At 45.3% G+C, this 17,549-nt stretch overlaps 1 protein-coding gene across 1 annotated transcript in view; it reads right to left on the reverse strand.

Moving 5' to 3' along the window:
- LOC147453952 (GABA transporter 1-like) overlaps positions 1–17,549 on the reverse strand; it is a 195,583-nt gene that overhangs the window by 42,703 nt on the left and 135,331 nt on the right. The window contains exon 3 of the mRNA XM_086515996.1: positions 2,320–2,417. Coding sequence (XP_086372122.1) covers positions 2,320–2,417 — 98 coding nt within the window. The remainder of the gene's footprint in view (positions 1–2,319; positions 2,418–17,549) is intronic.

Genomic DNA, 17,549 nt, shown 5'->3' on the forward strand with positions numbered 1-17,549 from the left:
GCTATGGGGGTTCTTGTCTTGCTTGAGGATTGGCATGTTGAGCAATGCTCCTGTTGCCTCCTCTGCTAGAAAGTGCTAACTCTGGTTTGCTTTTATATTATCTTAGCAAAATTGCCCTACCTATTTCTCAACAAAAGTCACTTATTAAATAAGTGAAAATTGTCAAAAATAGGGAAAATAGATTCTGTGCATTGTAAAAATGCTCCTGATGGGTTGTGATGGGTTGTGATGGAAATCTGATGATCATGTTGTGTGCAACCAGAGGATATGCATCTAATCTAAGTGTCTAGACATGCACGGTCTGCGAACAGACTCACAAAAGTGCCATATCACTTCCTAAGCTAACTGAATTGAACCCATGTCATGAAGTAGCTTGTCCACGTACACATAGGGTTAGATGTGTCACGTGACCAAGAAGGTTGGTGATTCTCCATAAACTCTCTTTCACAAAGTGTTTGTGGTTTTCATCACGAACTCTCACAGCCATAGGTTCTGCACCTTCCGAGCTAGACCGCACTCATTCCGACATTTATGGTGAACTACACGCGAAGCAGCTGGGGTGAGGATTCAAAAACTTGTTTTCAAAGGTTTAAATACAAATAATTAAAGGTATGGATCAACAAGAGCAACACGGCATGTGTTTTGATCAAGGCACAATGCAAATGTTTCAAGTTCTATGTTTATGCAACAACAACAGGCTGCAGAAAAAAGGGAGGTGTCAACAACCAAAGCCCTTCAAACTATTGTGAACAAAATGGACCAATTTGAAGGGAAAGATGTCACAAAGTTTCTTCGTGGTTATGTAAAGGAGATGGAGCTACAACGGGTTCCAGAGGTGAACATGATTCGTAGTTTTGAGCTTGTTGTGGTTCCCAAGATTAGAGACCATGTAAGGGAAATCAAGGAGGAGCATGGAGGAGGTTGGGAGCAATTTAAATTAGCCATAAAGGTGTACCATATGTGACCATATACTTGAGACATAGTGCCACTGACTCTGGGACTGCCCCATGGCACAACAGGTTTGGCTTCGGATTCTTCGACTGATGCCTACACTTTCAGTAGCTAGCCGATACACTTGGGGTGTTGTTGTTTGGTCCGCCCTCACGAGCCCAGCACTTCGCTTCAAGATGGCCTTAGTCAGAAGGATGATTGTGATTCAGGAGGGCAACCCCAGACTCCAGCCTGCCACAGAGCTTGTACCTCAGGAGTGGAGCAGATGTAGAGAGAGTTGTTGGGAGATCTTCTGCAGTCTGACATTTGGTTCATCTGGAGAGCCCAATGCTTCTGCCTCTTCAAGGCTTGACCCGTCTTACCCGTGGAGAATACAAGCCATCTGGATTGAGCTGATTCATACACTCAAGGGACAGTTTGAGAGGCTTCAGGGAAGCTCCAACCGCATGTGGGAGCGCCGCGAGGACTTCTTGCGACTCTGGCAACCAAGGCCTTTCTTCAAAATAGCTCATGGGGCACCTAGATGGCACTACTACCCACTAGTGTGGTTGCTTCCTCCTCCCATATCTTAATTTAGCCATCATTGTACATATCTTGTCTTTTCATGAGGAGAGTCTCCCCACCTTTTGATGCAACCCTCTCTAGTAGGGGCACTTTGTAGCCTATTGGGCAGGTTTTTTAGCTAATGGAAGGATCTTTTTCTCGAAATAAACAAATAAATTTGATGCTGAAAGCTGAGTTAGCGGACTCCATAAAAACCGCCAAAAAGGCATGACGTTAGCACGTTTACGGGGTGGCCAAGGCCCTCCAGCTCTCTACTCTAGGAGGAAGAGAGCACCCTCTACCATGAATGGGAGTAATAAGGAAGCACTCTCTAGACCTTAAATGGTGCAGATATTTTTGTTTAAAGGACTTCCATTTCTACACAGCAGTGTGCATGTGCTCCTAGCTGGATTCCTCCCATCCCTCAACATCCTGTACCACAGATGCCACATCTCTACCCTTTTTAAAATTCAGTCCATGTGCACATAAAATTTTCAAAACTGTGACACAAAACTTACAAACACATCATAACATCAGATTTCAAGTTTTCTAAAAAAGGAAACCCAATATGAGCTGTAAACTCCGCCAGCGAAGTAAAATTCATTTAATAATCTAACCTCTAAGACATTTGTAAAGCGTACTTTAATCTTTGTCAAATGAAGCAGCTAGCCAGGATAAGACACATTTATATTCATCAAAAGTTCTGATTGGACAATTAAAAGCAACATAAAGTCTCGCATAATGCCCCACAGATACAGAAACTTTAACAGCATAGTGCTCCACAAATACAGCAACATAAATATAGATCCACTTACAGCTACACACCTCTAATGTCTGTCCGCCAAGCAAGATTAATGCTACAACAACAATGAAGCAACCAAGATATTGCAAGGGAGCCACCACATAGTATGCCCAAGAAGGTCCTGTACATAACTCTCTCTCTCTCTCTCTCTCTCTCTCTCTCTCTCTCTCTCTCTCTCTCTCTCTCTCTCTCTCTCTCTCTCTCTCGCTCGCGCGCGCTGCCCGCCCCCTGCGCTGCTGCTGCCCCCCCCTCTCGCGCTGCTGCCCCTGCCCCTGCCCCTGCCCCTCGTGCTCCCTGCCCGCCACTGCCCCGCCCTCGCGCTTCTCCCCCTGCTGCTCCGGCACCCCTCTCTCTCTCGCGCTCTCTCCCACACCCCCTGCTGCTCCCGCGCTCCCCCCCTCTCTCTCTCGCGCTGCCCGCCCCGCTCCCTCTCTCTATCGCACTCAGCCCCCCCCCCCGCGTCTATCGCACCCCCCCCCTTCAGTCTATCGCGTGCGCCCCCCCTTTAATTTAATTTAATTTTAACTTACACCCCCTCAGTCTATCGCCCCCCCTTGTCTATCGCACCCTCTCCTCAGTCTATCGCCCCCTCGTCAATCTATCGCGCCCCCCCCCCCCCCCCTCTCCTCAGCCCATCTATCGCTCTCTCTCTCTCTCTCTCTCTCTCTCTCTCTCTCTCTCTCTCTCTCTCTCTCTCTCTGATTCTTTGGGCCTCACCGGAATGGATCCACTTGAAGAAGACCCTGCACAGGACACAGAAGCCGCCAATGCCTCACCTGTTTGCAAGCCGCGAGCAAAGGCAACCTTCATGCTCACGAATAAGCGGATGACGCAGATGGAGAGGGAAATGAAGGAATGGAAAACAGAGATGGAAGGATGGTAGAAGGAGAAGGCCAACCTCCTTCAGATGGTCTTCAATGAAGGCGCACAGTGGAAGAAGGAGAAAGAGAGCCTTAACGCAGAAATCCAGACACTCAAAGAAGAAGTATCAGCCCTCAAACAGGAGAACCCAAACGCCGAGATACGGGTACTCAAAAAAGAAGTCTCAGCCCTTAAACAGGAGCTTGCTGATAGAGTAAGCAATGGACTAGAGGAAGGTGAATTTCAACCCTCGGTAATTGATGAAATCAAGGAAATTAAGGAACATGTAAGGATGATCACAGAGGAAGAGAAGCTGAGTGTGGCAAAGACATCTTCATGGGCGGAGATGATAACAAGGACACAGAAAAAGGCGGACGAGGCTGAAAAATGGATCGAGGTCGCCAAGAAAGGGAAAGGTCAAGAAACTCCTTGTACACCGCCGCTTATTAACATGACTCTCGAAGAGGAACAAAGAAGGCGGATGCGAGCACTGCATGTGAGAGTGACCGGTCTCAAGGACATAAACAACGTGGAGAAAGAGGTCACAAGCCTTACATCCATGATGGGGATGGAAAAGCCTTTGCACACAAAGGCATGGAGGGTAGGTAAGAAAAGTGATGGCCCGGGAGAGTCTTCAAAGGGGAGAGCTCTCATACTACGCTTCCCCTCGTCGGAAGAGAAGAAGGAATTCTTGAGGAAGAGGCCTACTCTCAAAAAGACAGGTATTTTCCTCGGTGATGACCTGACCCTCTCACAGCTCGCACATATGAGAGAGGTAATGCCAGAGATTACACCGGCAAGGGAGAAGGGAAAGATAGCCTTCTACAGAGATGGACGGGTGGTGATTTTAGAGCGGCGTACTGCATGACGGTGCGAGACCTATGGGACCACACTGAAGATGGCTACCTGGCACTGTAATGGGTCTATGAGGTTGGACGTGGGTGCATTTGAGGAGAGTTTCAAAGACAAGGATATTGTGTTCTTCTCAGAGACTCATCAGGCCCCTGGACAGGTAATGCCACATGTGGTGGGATACAGATGGGAAACAACTCACACGACAAATGCGAGATCTGAGCACAGGAGTAGAGGTTCAGGAGGAGTAGCAGTGCTATTCAGAGAGGAACTACAACCATTACTGCATATTGTACGAAGAGATGATCATGCTAGATATATGTGGGTGAGACTGAGACCTGACACAGGTCGATTCCTATATATTGCCATATGTTACTTTCCTACCAGTACATCAATGTATGCCGCATCCAGAGGGCAGTCGCCTTTCTCTATCCTAGATGATGACATTTGGGAGTTTTCAAGGGATGGTGATATCATTCTCCTAGGGGACTTCAATGCCTGAACAGGCAACTCGCAGACAGTCTTCTATGACACCTCAGATGAGGTGCTTCGAGAGCTGGATGCGGGTGAGTTGGGGCTTGACAGATGCTCAGATGACAGAGAGCAAACGGAGTATGAGAGATACCTCATGGAAATGACGACCACACATGGATTAGCCATACTTAATGGCTTACAGCGATTTCCTGGAGCAGCCGGTTTCACATGCTTTCCACATAGACATGGGGCCAGTACAGTAGATTATGTTATGACACAACCAAGCTTTATCCCCTACATTCAGGATTTCACAGTGGGAGCGAGGCCAGTGGGCATAGCAGTAGATCATGCTCTATTGACACTGTCCGTTAAATTTCAGTATAGTACAACCCAGACACCAGGAGGCAGGCCACACACCCGCTATACATTTACACCAGAGACTGATTTCGTTTATACAGAGATCTCGGACCGTCTATTGGAAGGCACAGCTGGCAGAAATGGTACACGCCTCTCAGTGGAGGAGTGCACCAATATACTGACTGAGACTCTGCATGGGGCTGCATCAATGGCATATCCACACACTCAACCGGGTAAGAGACGACATGATGGGAGCATGCCCCAGAATAGTTGGTATGATGAGGAATGCAGAGAGATGAGGGCACAGCTTCAGAGGGATCTTCTGTTAGGAGTCATCACTTACAAACAGTCTCGGATTGCTTTCCGACGCCTTGTGCGACGGAAGAAGCGAGCTTACCTAGCTCAGATGGAGCGAGACTTATATCAGATGTTCTTGAGTAGGGACTCACGAGAGGCATGGCGACTCTTCCATGAGCACTCTCCTCCCCCAGTGATTACTTCACCTGATGTGTGGGGCCAATATGCGACATCATTATATACGGTTCCGGGACAGGAACCCCTTCCAGACCCTACCATGCCTTGCCCAACTACGAGCACTTTCTTCACGCCTGAGATGGTACGAAGGGCCATCGACAGGATGAGGACCGGGAAGGCATATGATCATGACGGTCTAGTAGCGGAGCACTTTATACATGCCAAGGATATGCTGATGGAGGTTCTCGCAGTGTTGTTCAATCGTGCCATGTGTGAGGGATTACCTGAGACCTGGAGGTTGTCTAATATTGTGCCCATCTTCAAGGTTGGTGACCCTACAGAGCCTGGGAATTACCGCACTATTATGGTTGGACACACATTGGCACGATTGTATGCATCTATTCTGGAGCAACACCTGAGTAGCTGGGCAGAGGGCGAGGGTGTGCGAGCAAAGGGTTAGGCCGGCTTCAGGAGGGGTTTCTCCACTCTTGATCATATTCTGACACTCAGGGCCATCATTGAGGAGGGCAGAGCACATGGGAGACGGATCTATTGTAGCTTTGTGGATTTTCGCAAAGCATTTGACATGGTACCAAGGGCTCGATCGATGCGCAGACTGCAAGAGATGGGGGTGCCCATAGAGGTAATTTGGGGGATAATGGCTTTGTACAAATCAGTGGTGGGACATGTACGCACTCCAGAAGGGGTATCTGATTTAGTTCACTCTACTATTGGAGTGAAACAAGGTTGCCCATTGTCTCCTACTCTATTCGGTATGTATGTGGATAAGGTGTCTGATTACATTGACAGAAAGGGTGACAGGGGTGCCCAAATGGCAGGGACGTGGATCCCATTGTTGCTATATGCTGATGATATTGTACTAATATCTGACTCACCAGAAGGTATGCAACGACATCTGGACGCACTACGCAGTTTTGTAGACGATAGTGGCCTCGGTGTAAACCTAGGTAAAACAAAGGTTATGGTGTTTAACACCACACCGCAACGGGTCAGGAGATCAGTACCTACTTTCAAATATGGTCAGGAGATTGTGGAGTATACAGATGCATACACTTACCTGGGGGTAGTCTTCACGGGGCCGAGATTTTCTTTGAGAAGAGCAGCAGAGACTAGACTAACTAGAGCCGGTGCGGCTCTGGGAGGAATGGAGAGGATGTGTTCACAAGTTCAGTTCCAGGAACCTAGGACAAAGCTATGGCTCTTTGATACTTTGGTAGCCTCTACTATGTTATATGGGGTGCAGGTTTGGGGACCTTCTATAGGCCAGGATGGGTGGAGGCGTATGGAGAAGCCCCTGGTATCTATGATCTCTCGGCTGATTAGAGCCAAGGTTTCTGTACCGCATGATATCATTCGAGCGGAATTAGCTGCCCCCCCTATGGAGATTGAGGCGCTCACAAGATCAGTCTCCACAGTCTATGGGATACTACCAGAGACAGATATGCCAGGGTGGCTCTAGAGTCCTCCAGACAATTAGCTTTTAATGGGGATACATCATGCTGGTATGCTCAGATGACATCATGGTTTTAGACACATGGTTTCACCATGGATAGGTTGCCTCCTTTTCAATACTCTCTTCAGGCACCCTTGAGGTCTCTGACACGGGTAGAGATTAATAGACTCATCCGTCAGGATTTGATCCAGCTGGACACGAGAAGGACATGGATAGAGCCATTACAAGAGTTGGGCACAAAGATGGCTTTCTATAGAGAGCATCTTCTCCACCTCACGGGGGATGGGTTTGTGATTCGACCTAGCTATATGGACACACATCTTTCGCATTGTTTGCGTTGTGCCATTGGCCAGATACGCACGTCCTCACATCAGCTCGAGATTGAGATTATCAAATTCAGAGGGACACCGGCAGATAACAGAATATGTCGCTTATGCCATCTAGAGCCAGAGACAGAAGTACATTACATATGTCATTGCACAGTGTACTATGAGATACGAGGTCGTTTTCACTGTCTATTCAAAGAAGGTTTTGGGCCTCTATCTAGGGTCATGAGTTATGAGGATCAAAGATGTCTTGGCCTTTATCTACTTGAGTTACACAAGCATAGAGGAACCTTACTGAGGAGAGGTGAAGAGACACATCCCCAGAGACAGATCACAGATTTCTTTACACTAGATAATGTACACCCAGAAGAACAGACAGAGGAGCAACCAGCGACGGTGGAGAGGTCTACCCGCACTACTGGCATTCTCATAGACCGAGCATTGGAGCTAGGGAGATCTAGACGACCCCGAGGGAGGAGAGGAGCTACACAATTTCGAAGAAGGCTATGGCAAAGGATTCAAGCCATACTCTTTCGTCGTCCAGAGTGCAGATGAAGATGGATCTCTAATCCCCTCCCATATTGTCTTCACATTGTACTGCTTAGTTTAGGATCCCGCAGTAATTATATTTTGTTATCCTAGTTTAATTCATTTTGTTAATCTGACTTTGTATTAGATACACCGCATTGTAACTTTCTGGTCTCATAGGTCACTTTGGCCTTTTGAAGACGTTAATATAACATTTCATCTCTCTCTCTCTCTCTCTCTCTCTCTCTCTCTCTCTCTCTCTCTCTCTCTCTCTCTCTCTCTCTCTCTCTCTCGCGCGCGGATACTGATGTATATGTATATGATGCCTGGACTGTCAAAGACCTCCATTGCATTGTATCAGCCCATCCTTTGTACTTCCTATTTCCTTTGTACAGCTTTCACCCCACCCCTACCCACTATTTTCTTTTCAGTTCTTTGGACTTTTTGTACCCAGACCTGGTATTAGATTCACAACATGTAACCTTTTGGTCTCATAGGTCATTTTGGCCTTTTGAAGACGTTAATATTACATTTCATCTCTCTCTCTCTCTCTCTCTCTCTCTCTCTCTCTCTCTCTCTCTCTCTCTCTCTCTCTCTCTCATGCCAGCTAGAGCCAGAGACAAAGCTACATTACATTTGTCATTGCACAATGTACTATGAGATTCGGCGCCGTATCCATTGCTTATGCAGAGAGGGTTTCGGTCCTTTCTCTAGGGTCATGAGTTATGAGGATCAGAGATGTCTTGGGCTATATCTACTTGAGTTACACAAATATAGACACTTTACTAGGGAGAGCTAGAGAGAGACAATCCCAGAGACAGATTACACATTACTTCTCAATAGATATGGGACAGCCAGAGGAGCAACCATCACTGCAAAGCTCGGCCCACACTCATTCGACCACTACTGGCACTCTCATCGACCGAGCACTGGAGCTACGGAAATCCAGACGGCCACGATTGAGGAGAGGGGCTACATTGCATCGACGGAGACTACAGCAGAGGATTGGAGCCATACTCTCTCGACATCCAGAGTGTAGATGAGGATGGATTCTATTAGCAATAGCAATTTTGTTCTACTCTTTTTGTACCCAAACATGGTATCAAATTCACTATTTTGTAACAGATTGGTCTCATAGGTCATTTTGGCTTTTTGAAGACGTTAATATAACATTTCATCCATCTCTCTCTCTCTCTCTCTCTCTCTCTCTCTCTCTCTCTCTCTCTCTCTCTCTCTCTCTCTCTCTCTCTCTCTCTCTCTCTCTCTCTCTCTCTCTCTCTCTCTCGCCAGAGACAGATACATTACATATGTCATTGCACAGTGTAGTATGAGATTCGGGGCCGTTTCCACTGCCTATTCAGAGACGGTTTTGGTCCTTTCTCTAGGGTCATGAGTTATGAGGATCAGAGATGTCTTGGGCTATATCTACTTGAGTTACACAGATATAGACACTTTACTGGGGAGAGCTAGAGAGAGACAATCCCAAAGACAGATTACAGATTTCTTTTCACTAGATATGGGACAGCCAGAGGAGCAGCCATCGTTGCAGAGCTCGGCCCACACTCATTCAACCACTACCAGCACTCTCATCGATTGAGCACTGGAGCTACGGAGATCCAAACAGCCACACATAGCATCGACGGAGACTACAGCAGAGGATTCGAGCCATACTCTCTCGACATCCAGAGTGCAGATGAGGATGGATTCTAGTAGTAGCAGTATTTTTGTTCTAGTCTCTTTGTACCTACTACCCAGACATGGTATCAGATTCACTATTTTGTAACAGATTGGTCTCATAGGTCGTTTTGGCCTTTTGAAGACGTTAATATAACATTGCATTTCATTTTCTCTCTCTCTCAGAGAAGCCATTGGTGCCTATGATTTCTCGGATGATTAGGGCCAAGGCCTCAGTACCACATGACATTGTTAGGGCAGAGCTCGCTGCTCCTCCATTGGTAGTGGAGGCATTCACTCGATCAGTTTCATTTATGCATAGCACTTGGGCTCTCCCTAAAAAGAATAATGTTCGATTAGCACTAGAGTCTTCGCGACAGCTTGCATTGCACGGAGATAAATCATGTTGGTAAGGAGAGATGGCATCTTGGTTTCAGTTACATGGCTTTAGTATAGACCAGCTACCCCCATTTCAGTACTCTCTAGATGCACCCTCCATCCCCCTCACAAGGGCAGAGATTACTAGGCTCATCAGACAGGACTTGATTCAGTTGGATACAAAGAGAACATGGATACAACCTACACATGAGCTAGGTACGAAGATGACTTTCTATAGAGAGCATCTTCTCCAACTCACGAAGGATGGTTTTGTGATCAGACCAGGATACATGGATACTCATCTATCCCACCGGATACGATGTGTTATTGGTCAGATACGCACATCCTCACATTAGCTACAGATCAAGACAGGCAGATTTAGAGGAGTACCCGCTGAGTCCAAGATTTGTCAGGTGTGCCAAATAGAGCCAGAGACAGAGCTACATTACATGTCACTGCCCAGTATACTATGAGATATGAGCCGCTTTCACTGTCTATTCAGAGAGGGTTTTGGGCCACTTTCTACAGCCATGAGATACTAGGATTAGAGATGCCTCGGATTATACTTACTGGAGATTCGCAAACACAAAGAGGACCTCTTGAAGAGAGGCACAATGAGAGAGATCCAATGACAACGGAAGGTCACAGATTTCTTTCAGTCAAACATAGAGGAGTTCAAGCAGCTCCCACAGCATAACAACACCAGAGGTACCAAAGGCATACTACTTGATCGGGCAATAGAGTTGGGGCGGTCCCGTCGCCCACAGATGAGAGGGCCCTCTCGATATCGACGCAGACTGCGACAGAGGATCCATACCATATTGGCGCGACATAGGAGCCGTCCCGGATACTGATGTATATGTATATGATGCCTTGATTGTCAAAGAGCTCCATTGTATCAGCTCACCCTTTGTCTTCCCTTTGTATCAGCTTTCACCCCACCCCTACCCACTATTTTCTTTTCAGTTCTTTGTACTTTTCGTACCCAGACCTAGTATTAAATTCACCAATTGTAACCTTTTGGTCTCATAGGTCATTTTGGCCTTTTGAAGACGTTAATATTACATTTCATTTCATTGCATCTCTCTCTCTCTCTCTCTCTCTCTCTCTCTCTCTCTCTCTCTCTCTCTCTCTCTCTCGCCTATGTATCACATATTACATCCTCATTATGGGACTGGATGGAGCTAGCTAGTTTGCATTGCATTCTTGCACAACCCTACGCATATATTTCACATACCCTTAATGTTAGTGCTCCATCTCCCACCCCACTCCACTCATCACTCCTATCCTACTAGTTCAGTCCTATTTTATTTTATTTCATGTTATATTTTGTCCTTTTTCTGGTCACCCAGAGGGCATTGACAATTGTACATCGATTTTGTCTCATAGGTCGAGTTCGGTCACTAGTAGACGTTAATAAAGCTCTCTCTCTCTCTCTCTCTCTCTCTCTCTCTCTCTCTCTCTCTCTCTCTCTCTCTCTCTCTCTCTCTCTCTCTCTCTCTCTCTCTCTCTCTCTCTCTCTCTGGGCAGGTGACGTAGCAGGTGCAGGACGCGCAGAGGCTACAGCAGATTCAGGGCGCAGGGCTGAAGAGGCGCGCAGGTGGCGCAACAGGTGTAGGACGCACAGAGCTTGCAGCAGACTCAACGCGCAGGGCTGAAGAGGGTGCCCAAGTCAGTTCCAGCTCACAGGCAACTGCAGGCGCAGGCCATCTATAGGTCATTTACTGCTCACAGCTGCAGGCGCAAGTCAGTTGCAAATTTGCAGGCCTTGGATAGCAATTGCAGGCTATTTGCGGTGCCTACAGGACAGTGAGTGCTTGGAGACTTGCTGAAAGTTTCAGCTTTGTAGAAATTATTTAAGGACTTTTGCGTCAAACTGAACAATCTTAGTATGCAACTTATGTACATATAAATTTGGGGCATTTGCTGATTTGATAGTGTGGTATATACAACATTATGGTCATTGTTATATGCCTTCAGTGAGGTTTAGTTTAAGTGGGAGCTTTTTCAGAGCTGGGGGCTGTTGGGTCTAAAGGCCCTCTTATAGTCTCTCTTACTCATTTATTCATTCTTTTATACTTGGGTGTGCTCACACCCAAAGGCCATTTAAATGGTCATAAGTTTGTACCCTTACATAATAATAAAACATAGGGCTTTTAGTTGTGTGCCCAAGAAACACACTAAGAAAATCGTACACGCTCTCCCTCTCTCTGCAACAGTGCTCGCACTCTCTCTCTCTCTGCTCGTGTGCTATTCTACATCCATCGCTAGCCCTTCTATCACTTCAAACTGGTATCAGAGCCAAGTTTCCTACTCCGGCGTGCATTCCCTCGCGAGAAATCTTCATTTTCTCTCTCCTACGCAGTTTTCTCTCTCTATAAACAGCAAGCGCAGGTGTCTTCTCTCTCCTCCCCGGATTCAAGAAAGACAATACCTCAGCCCACAAGTGCTTATATGCTGAAAACAGGTCATTTCGGGCTGTTTCTCTTCAAAAACAAGTTTTTTTTGTTAATTACAGCAAGCACAAGTGTTACAGGTACATTTGGGACACTTTGGGCAACACCAATCCACCCGGAGAATTGGGGATTTTGCCCTATTTGCTGAAATTTCAGTAAATTTCAACAAATTGTCACTTTAAACTTGGGGGTTTTGCACATTAGTGCAAGATTATTCAAGTCTACGCCTACAGATGTAATTACAGGAGAAATTCTCAAGGATTCGAGTTGAGAAATTGAGGGCTTTTGCTGATTTTTCAGAAATTTCAGCAAATTGTGTAGTAACTTTTGGGGCTTTTGCAAATGTGATGCAATTCTGGACATTTTGTGTCATGTATTGCAATTTGTGGTACAATTGAGCAAAGTTTGAGACCTCTCTCACATATACAGGAGGTTTATGTGACAATAAACACATGTATTTACTCGTGGATGCTTCCCATTGAGTCTATGTATTGCTGAAAATACATTTTGCAACATCTTTTACCTCAGTTGCAGGTTTGAGGTTGTTGCAAATGCACTTTGTTTTACTGCTGAAGTGGGAGCATTCATGCACAGGATGTATGCTTCATGTGTGTGTTGAAATTTCAGTATTTACTACTGAAATTTATCTCTTTTACTGTTGTACACTTTGGATAAAGTGTTTGTAACCCAGTGTTACGTTTCCTTGCACTTCTATAGTGTTCTCTGAGCCTGTAAGAGGCTAAAATTGCAACTTGCAGTCTGCTGTTATAAAATTACAGCAGTGAATTTTTTGTCTATTTTACATCGAAATGACTTCCAATGCATCTACAAGTAGCAGCGAGTCAAAGTCTTTGATGAAAATCAAAAGATTTGATGGCACTAGCTTTGATTTGTGGAAGGAAAGAATGCAAGGCATTCTATTCCTTAAAGATTGTGAAGATGCATTGCTCGCAGCAAAACCTGAAAACTTGTAAGATGCAGATTGGGCAAAGCTGAACAAAAAGGCTATTGCTTATATCAAAATGGCTGTGTCAGATGATGTGCTTACTGATATTAAGCGTCTTGACACTGCACATGCTATTTAGCAAAAGTTGACTAGTACGTATGAGAATAAAACTCCTGTGAATCAAGTTCATCTCATGCGGAAACTTGTAAACATGGAATTGGATGAGGCAAAGCCTACATCTGAGCATTTGAATGCGTTCACAGGTGTTTTGAGTCAACTTCAGGATTCAAGGCTGCAACCATTTGATGACAAGTTGAAAGCTATCTTTCTTTTGATGACTTTGCCCGACAGTTGGGAAGCGCTTGTTGTGTCATTGTCAAACAATGCTGCTTTATCCTATGATGGCGTAAGAGGCTCCATTCTCAATGAGGAGATTAGGAGGAAAACCAGTGGTGAAGGCAGTGGCATAGCTTATCATGTAAGAGGCAGGTCAGAGAAAAGGAACAATGTAGCTAACAGGGGCAAGAGTAGAAGTAAGAGCAAGGGAAAATCTCAAGATATAACTTGCTATCAATGTGGACGCAAAGGCCATAAAAAGCCTGATTGCAGATTTTACAAGCAAGAGCTTGAGAGGAAGAAGCAGCAGCAGGGTAAGAAGAAGAAGGATGCAAAAGATGCTAAAGGTGATGATGACACCTCCTCTTCTTCCAAGGATGTTGGCAAGGCAAATGTGGCCTCTAGTGTGGTCATAGAGGAAATTGTTGATGTGGACTAAGCACTTGTCATAGCTTCGAGTGTCTTTGATGATGTTGTGGCTATGGCAAGTGATATGTATATCACGAAGCCAGACCTTATTGATGCTTTGCTTTCAACTTATGATGGACTGTCTCAGTCTTGGATAGTAGACAATGGTGCCTCATTTCATGTAACTCCTTTGGAGTCTTTTGCTGCATACACTGCAGGTAACCTGGGTAAAGTTTACTTGGGTAATAACTATGCATGTGACATTGAGGGTGCTCGCACCATTCACTTGGCTTTGGAAAATGGCCAAGAACTTGTTTTGCATGATGTGCCTGGCATTAAGAAGAGTCTGCTATCAGTTGGGCAGCTGGATGTAAAGGGCTACTTCACTACTTTTGGTGGTGGCTCTTGGAAAACACAAAAGGGTTCTATGTTGATTGTGAAGGGCAGCAAAAGGGGAACTTTGTACTGTTTGCATTGCAAGGCCTTACCTGGCAAGTTTGTTGCTATGGCTAAAGTTCATTGTCCAATGGAACTTTGGCATAAGAGACTTGGCCATATGAGAGAGAAAGGACTACAGGTTCTCTCCTCTCTTGGGAGATTTGATGTAAAAGGTCCTTGCCTTGAATTTTGTAAAGACTATATCTATCGTAAACAAGTGAAGTTCTCTTATTCGTCTGGTGTCTCTAAAAAGTTGCATGCTCTTGATTTAGTATATTCAGATGTTTGCACTATGCTTGTGAACTCGCATGGTGGTGCACGCTATTTTGTATCTTTCATTGAGGATTTCACTAGAAAGACTTGGGTGTATGTACTTAAAACAAGAGTGATTTTTTTGACGCTTTTAAAAGATTTCATGCTTTTGTGACCACACAAAAGGGTCTCAAGTTAAAGGCCATAAGAACAGATAATGGGGGAGAGTATGTATCACGTGAATTTAATGGTTTTTGTGAGATGCATGGTATTAAAAGGGAGTTAACAGTCCCTTATAATCCATCATCTAATGGCGTGGCTGAGAGATATAACCGCACAATTTGTGAGAGGATACGTTGCATGTTGTCCACAGCTAATCTTCCGCAAGAATTTTGGGGAGAGGCTTTGAAAACTGCAGTTCATGTATGCAACCGTTCTCCAAATCGTGCTTTGGATAATGGCATTCCCGAAGAGGTTTGGTCTGGCAAACCTGCTTCATATCACCATTTGCGTGTTTTTGGTTGCAAGGCATTTGTACATGTGCCTGTAGATCAGAGGACTAAGCTAGACATGAAATCCATCAGAGGCATCTTCATGGGTTATGGAGATGAGGGTGAGATGGGTTACAGAGTATGGCTACCTGATTACAGGAAGGTTGTACGCAGCCGAGATGTATTTAATGAGGCTAAATTGCTCCAAAATGCTACACATGTAGACCATGATAAAAAGAGGGTCAAATTTCATAATGACCAGCCAGCCATAAAGCCTTCCTTGGCTGAAAATATGGTGCCTATTGATGCTGAAAATGAGCAGTAACCATTTGTGCAACAGCCAGAAGAGAATGGACAACAAATAGATGCACAAAATGGGGTAGAACACAATGACCAGCAGGCTGAAAATGATTTACAGCAGGGTATAAATGCTGAAAATCAGCCGCTAAATGATAACAAAATCATTCCTGAGGATGTAGACCCTTTACCGGCAAATGTAGATCATTGGGTGAGGAGATCTACACGTCAGAGACGTCAACCAGAGAGGTTTCAGCCATCTTTGGATTGTGTTTTGTTGACTGATGAGGGAGAGCCTCTTACATACAAAGAGGCCCAGTCTTGTGACGACAAAAGTAAGTGGGAGCTTGCTATGAAATCTGAGATGCAATCACTGTATGCAAATAATACATGGGAGCTTGTGCATTTGCCCAAAGGTAAGAAAGCTATTCCTAACAAGTGGGTTTATAAGATCAAATGTGTTGATGACAAACCCAAATACAAAGCGCGTTTAGTTGCTAAGGGTTATGCACAGAAGGAAGGCATTGACTTCCAGGAAATCTTCTCACCTATAGTGAAGATGTCTACTCTCCGTGTGTTGTTTGCTCTATGTGCTATCTTGGATTTGGAGCTTGATCAAATGGATGTGATCACTGCTTTTTTACATGGTGACTTGGATGAGGAGCTGTATATGCTGCAGCCTGAGGACTTTGTCATTCTAGGGAAAGAGCATTTGGTATGCAAACTAAAACGCAGCTTGTATGGACTGAAACAAGCTCCTAGACAGTGGTACAAAAAGTTTGATACTTTTATGCTCAATCATGGTTTCAAACGCAGTCAAGCAGATCATTGTCTTTACACTAAAAAGGCTCCTGATGGTAGTCTTATTGTGCTAGTCCTATATGTGGATGACATGTTGATTGCTGGCAAGCATAAGGAGACTTTGAATGCTTTGAAAAAGGAGCTGAATTCAGCTTTCTCGATGAAAGATTTGGGTGCAGCTGAACATATTTTGGGTATGCATATTAGGAGGGATAGAAAGAAGCGTCTTTTATTCCTTTCTCAAGACAAGTACATCAAGAAAGTAGTTGAGAGATTTAATATGGCTGATGCTAAGCCTCTTCGTGTGCCCTTACCTACGCACACAAAGCTTAGCAAGCTTGATTGCCCAAAAGATGATATTGCTGCTCATGCTATGAAAGGCATTCCTTATGCTTCAGCTTGTGGTTCATTGATGTATGCCATGGTTGCTACACGACCAGACATTGCTTATGCAGTGGGAGTTGTTAGCAGGTTCATGTCTAATCCTGGCAAACCACATTGGGAGGCAGTGAAGAGCATATTCAGGTACTTAAAAGGTACACTGGACACATGTATATGTTATGGCAAGGCTACACTATCATTGCGGGGATTCTGTGATTCGGACATGGCAAGTGATCTTGACACTAGAAAGTCTACCAGTGAGTATGTATCACACTTGCTGGAGGTGCTATTTCATGGTGTTCAAGGTTACAGAAGATTGTGGCACTGAGCACTACAGAGGCTGAATATATTTCAGCTACAGAGGCTTTTAAGGAAGCTATTTGGCTTGGCAGGTTGGTCGAGACTTTGGTCTTCCTGCATATGCTCCAGTGCTTGGTTGTGATAGTCAGAGTGCTGTATGCCTGGCTAAGAATGCCATGTTCCATGCTCGTACCAAACACATTGATGTGCGGTACCATTTTATACAACAGGTATTGGATGATGGCCTTGTCACACTGACAAAGGTCAAGACACAGGATAACCCTGCAGATATTCTCACTAAGTGTCTTGCTAAGACACAACATCAGCATTGCTTACACTTAGTGGGAGTTACTTAAAGGTACCACATCGGGCCTTTAAGTGGGAGGTTGTTGGGTCTAAAGGCCCTCTTATAGCCTCTCTTACTCATTTATTCATTCTTTTATACCTGGGTGTGTTCACACCCAAAGGCCATTTAAATGGTCATAAGTTTGTACCCTTACATAATAATAAAACATAGGGCTTTTAGTTGTGTGCCCAAGAAACACACTAAGAAAATCGTACGCTCTCTCCCTCTCTCTGCAACAGCGCTCGCACTCTCTCTCTCTCTGCTCATGTGCTATTCTACATCCATCGCCAGCCCCTCTATCACTTCAGGGGCTTGGGGCTGCTCACGCCACCCCCCTCTTGTGGGCTGGAGGCTGCTAGAGCCGCCCCTCGCTTGCTTCACCCCTGCTCCACCTAACAGGACA

The sequence above is a fragment of the Adiantum capillus-veneris genome, chromosome 7, assembly GCF_014529385.1.
Source record: "Adiantum capillus-veneris isolate H3 chromosome 7, ASM1452938v2, whole genome shotgun sequence".
NCBI classification, from domain to species: domain Eukaryota; kingdom Viridiplantae; phylum Streptophyta; class Polypodiopsida; order Polypodiales; family Pteridaceae; genus Adiantum; species Adiantum capillus-veneris.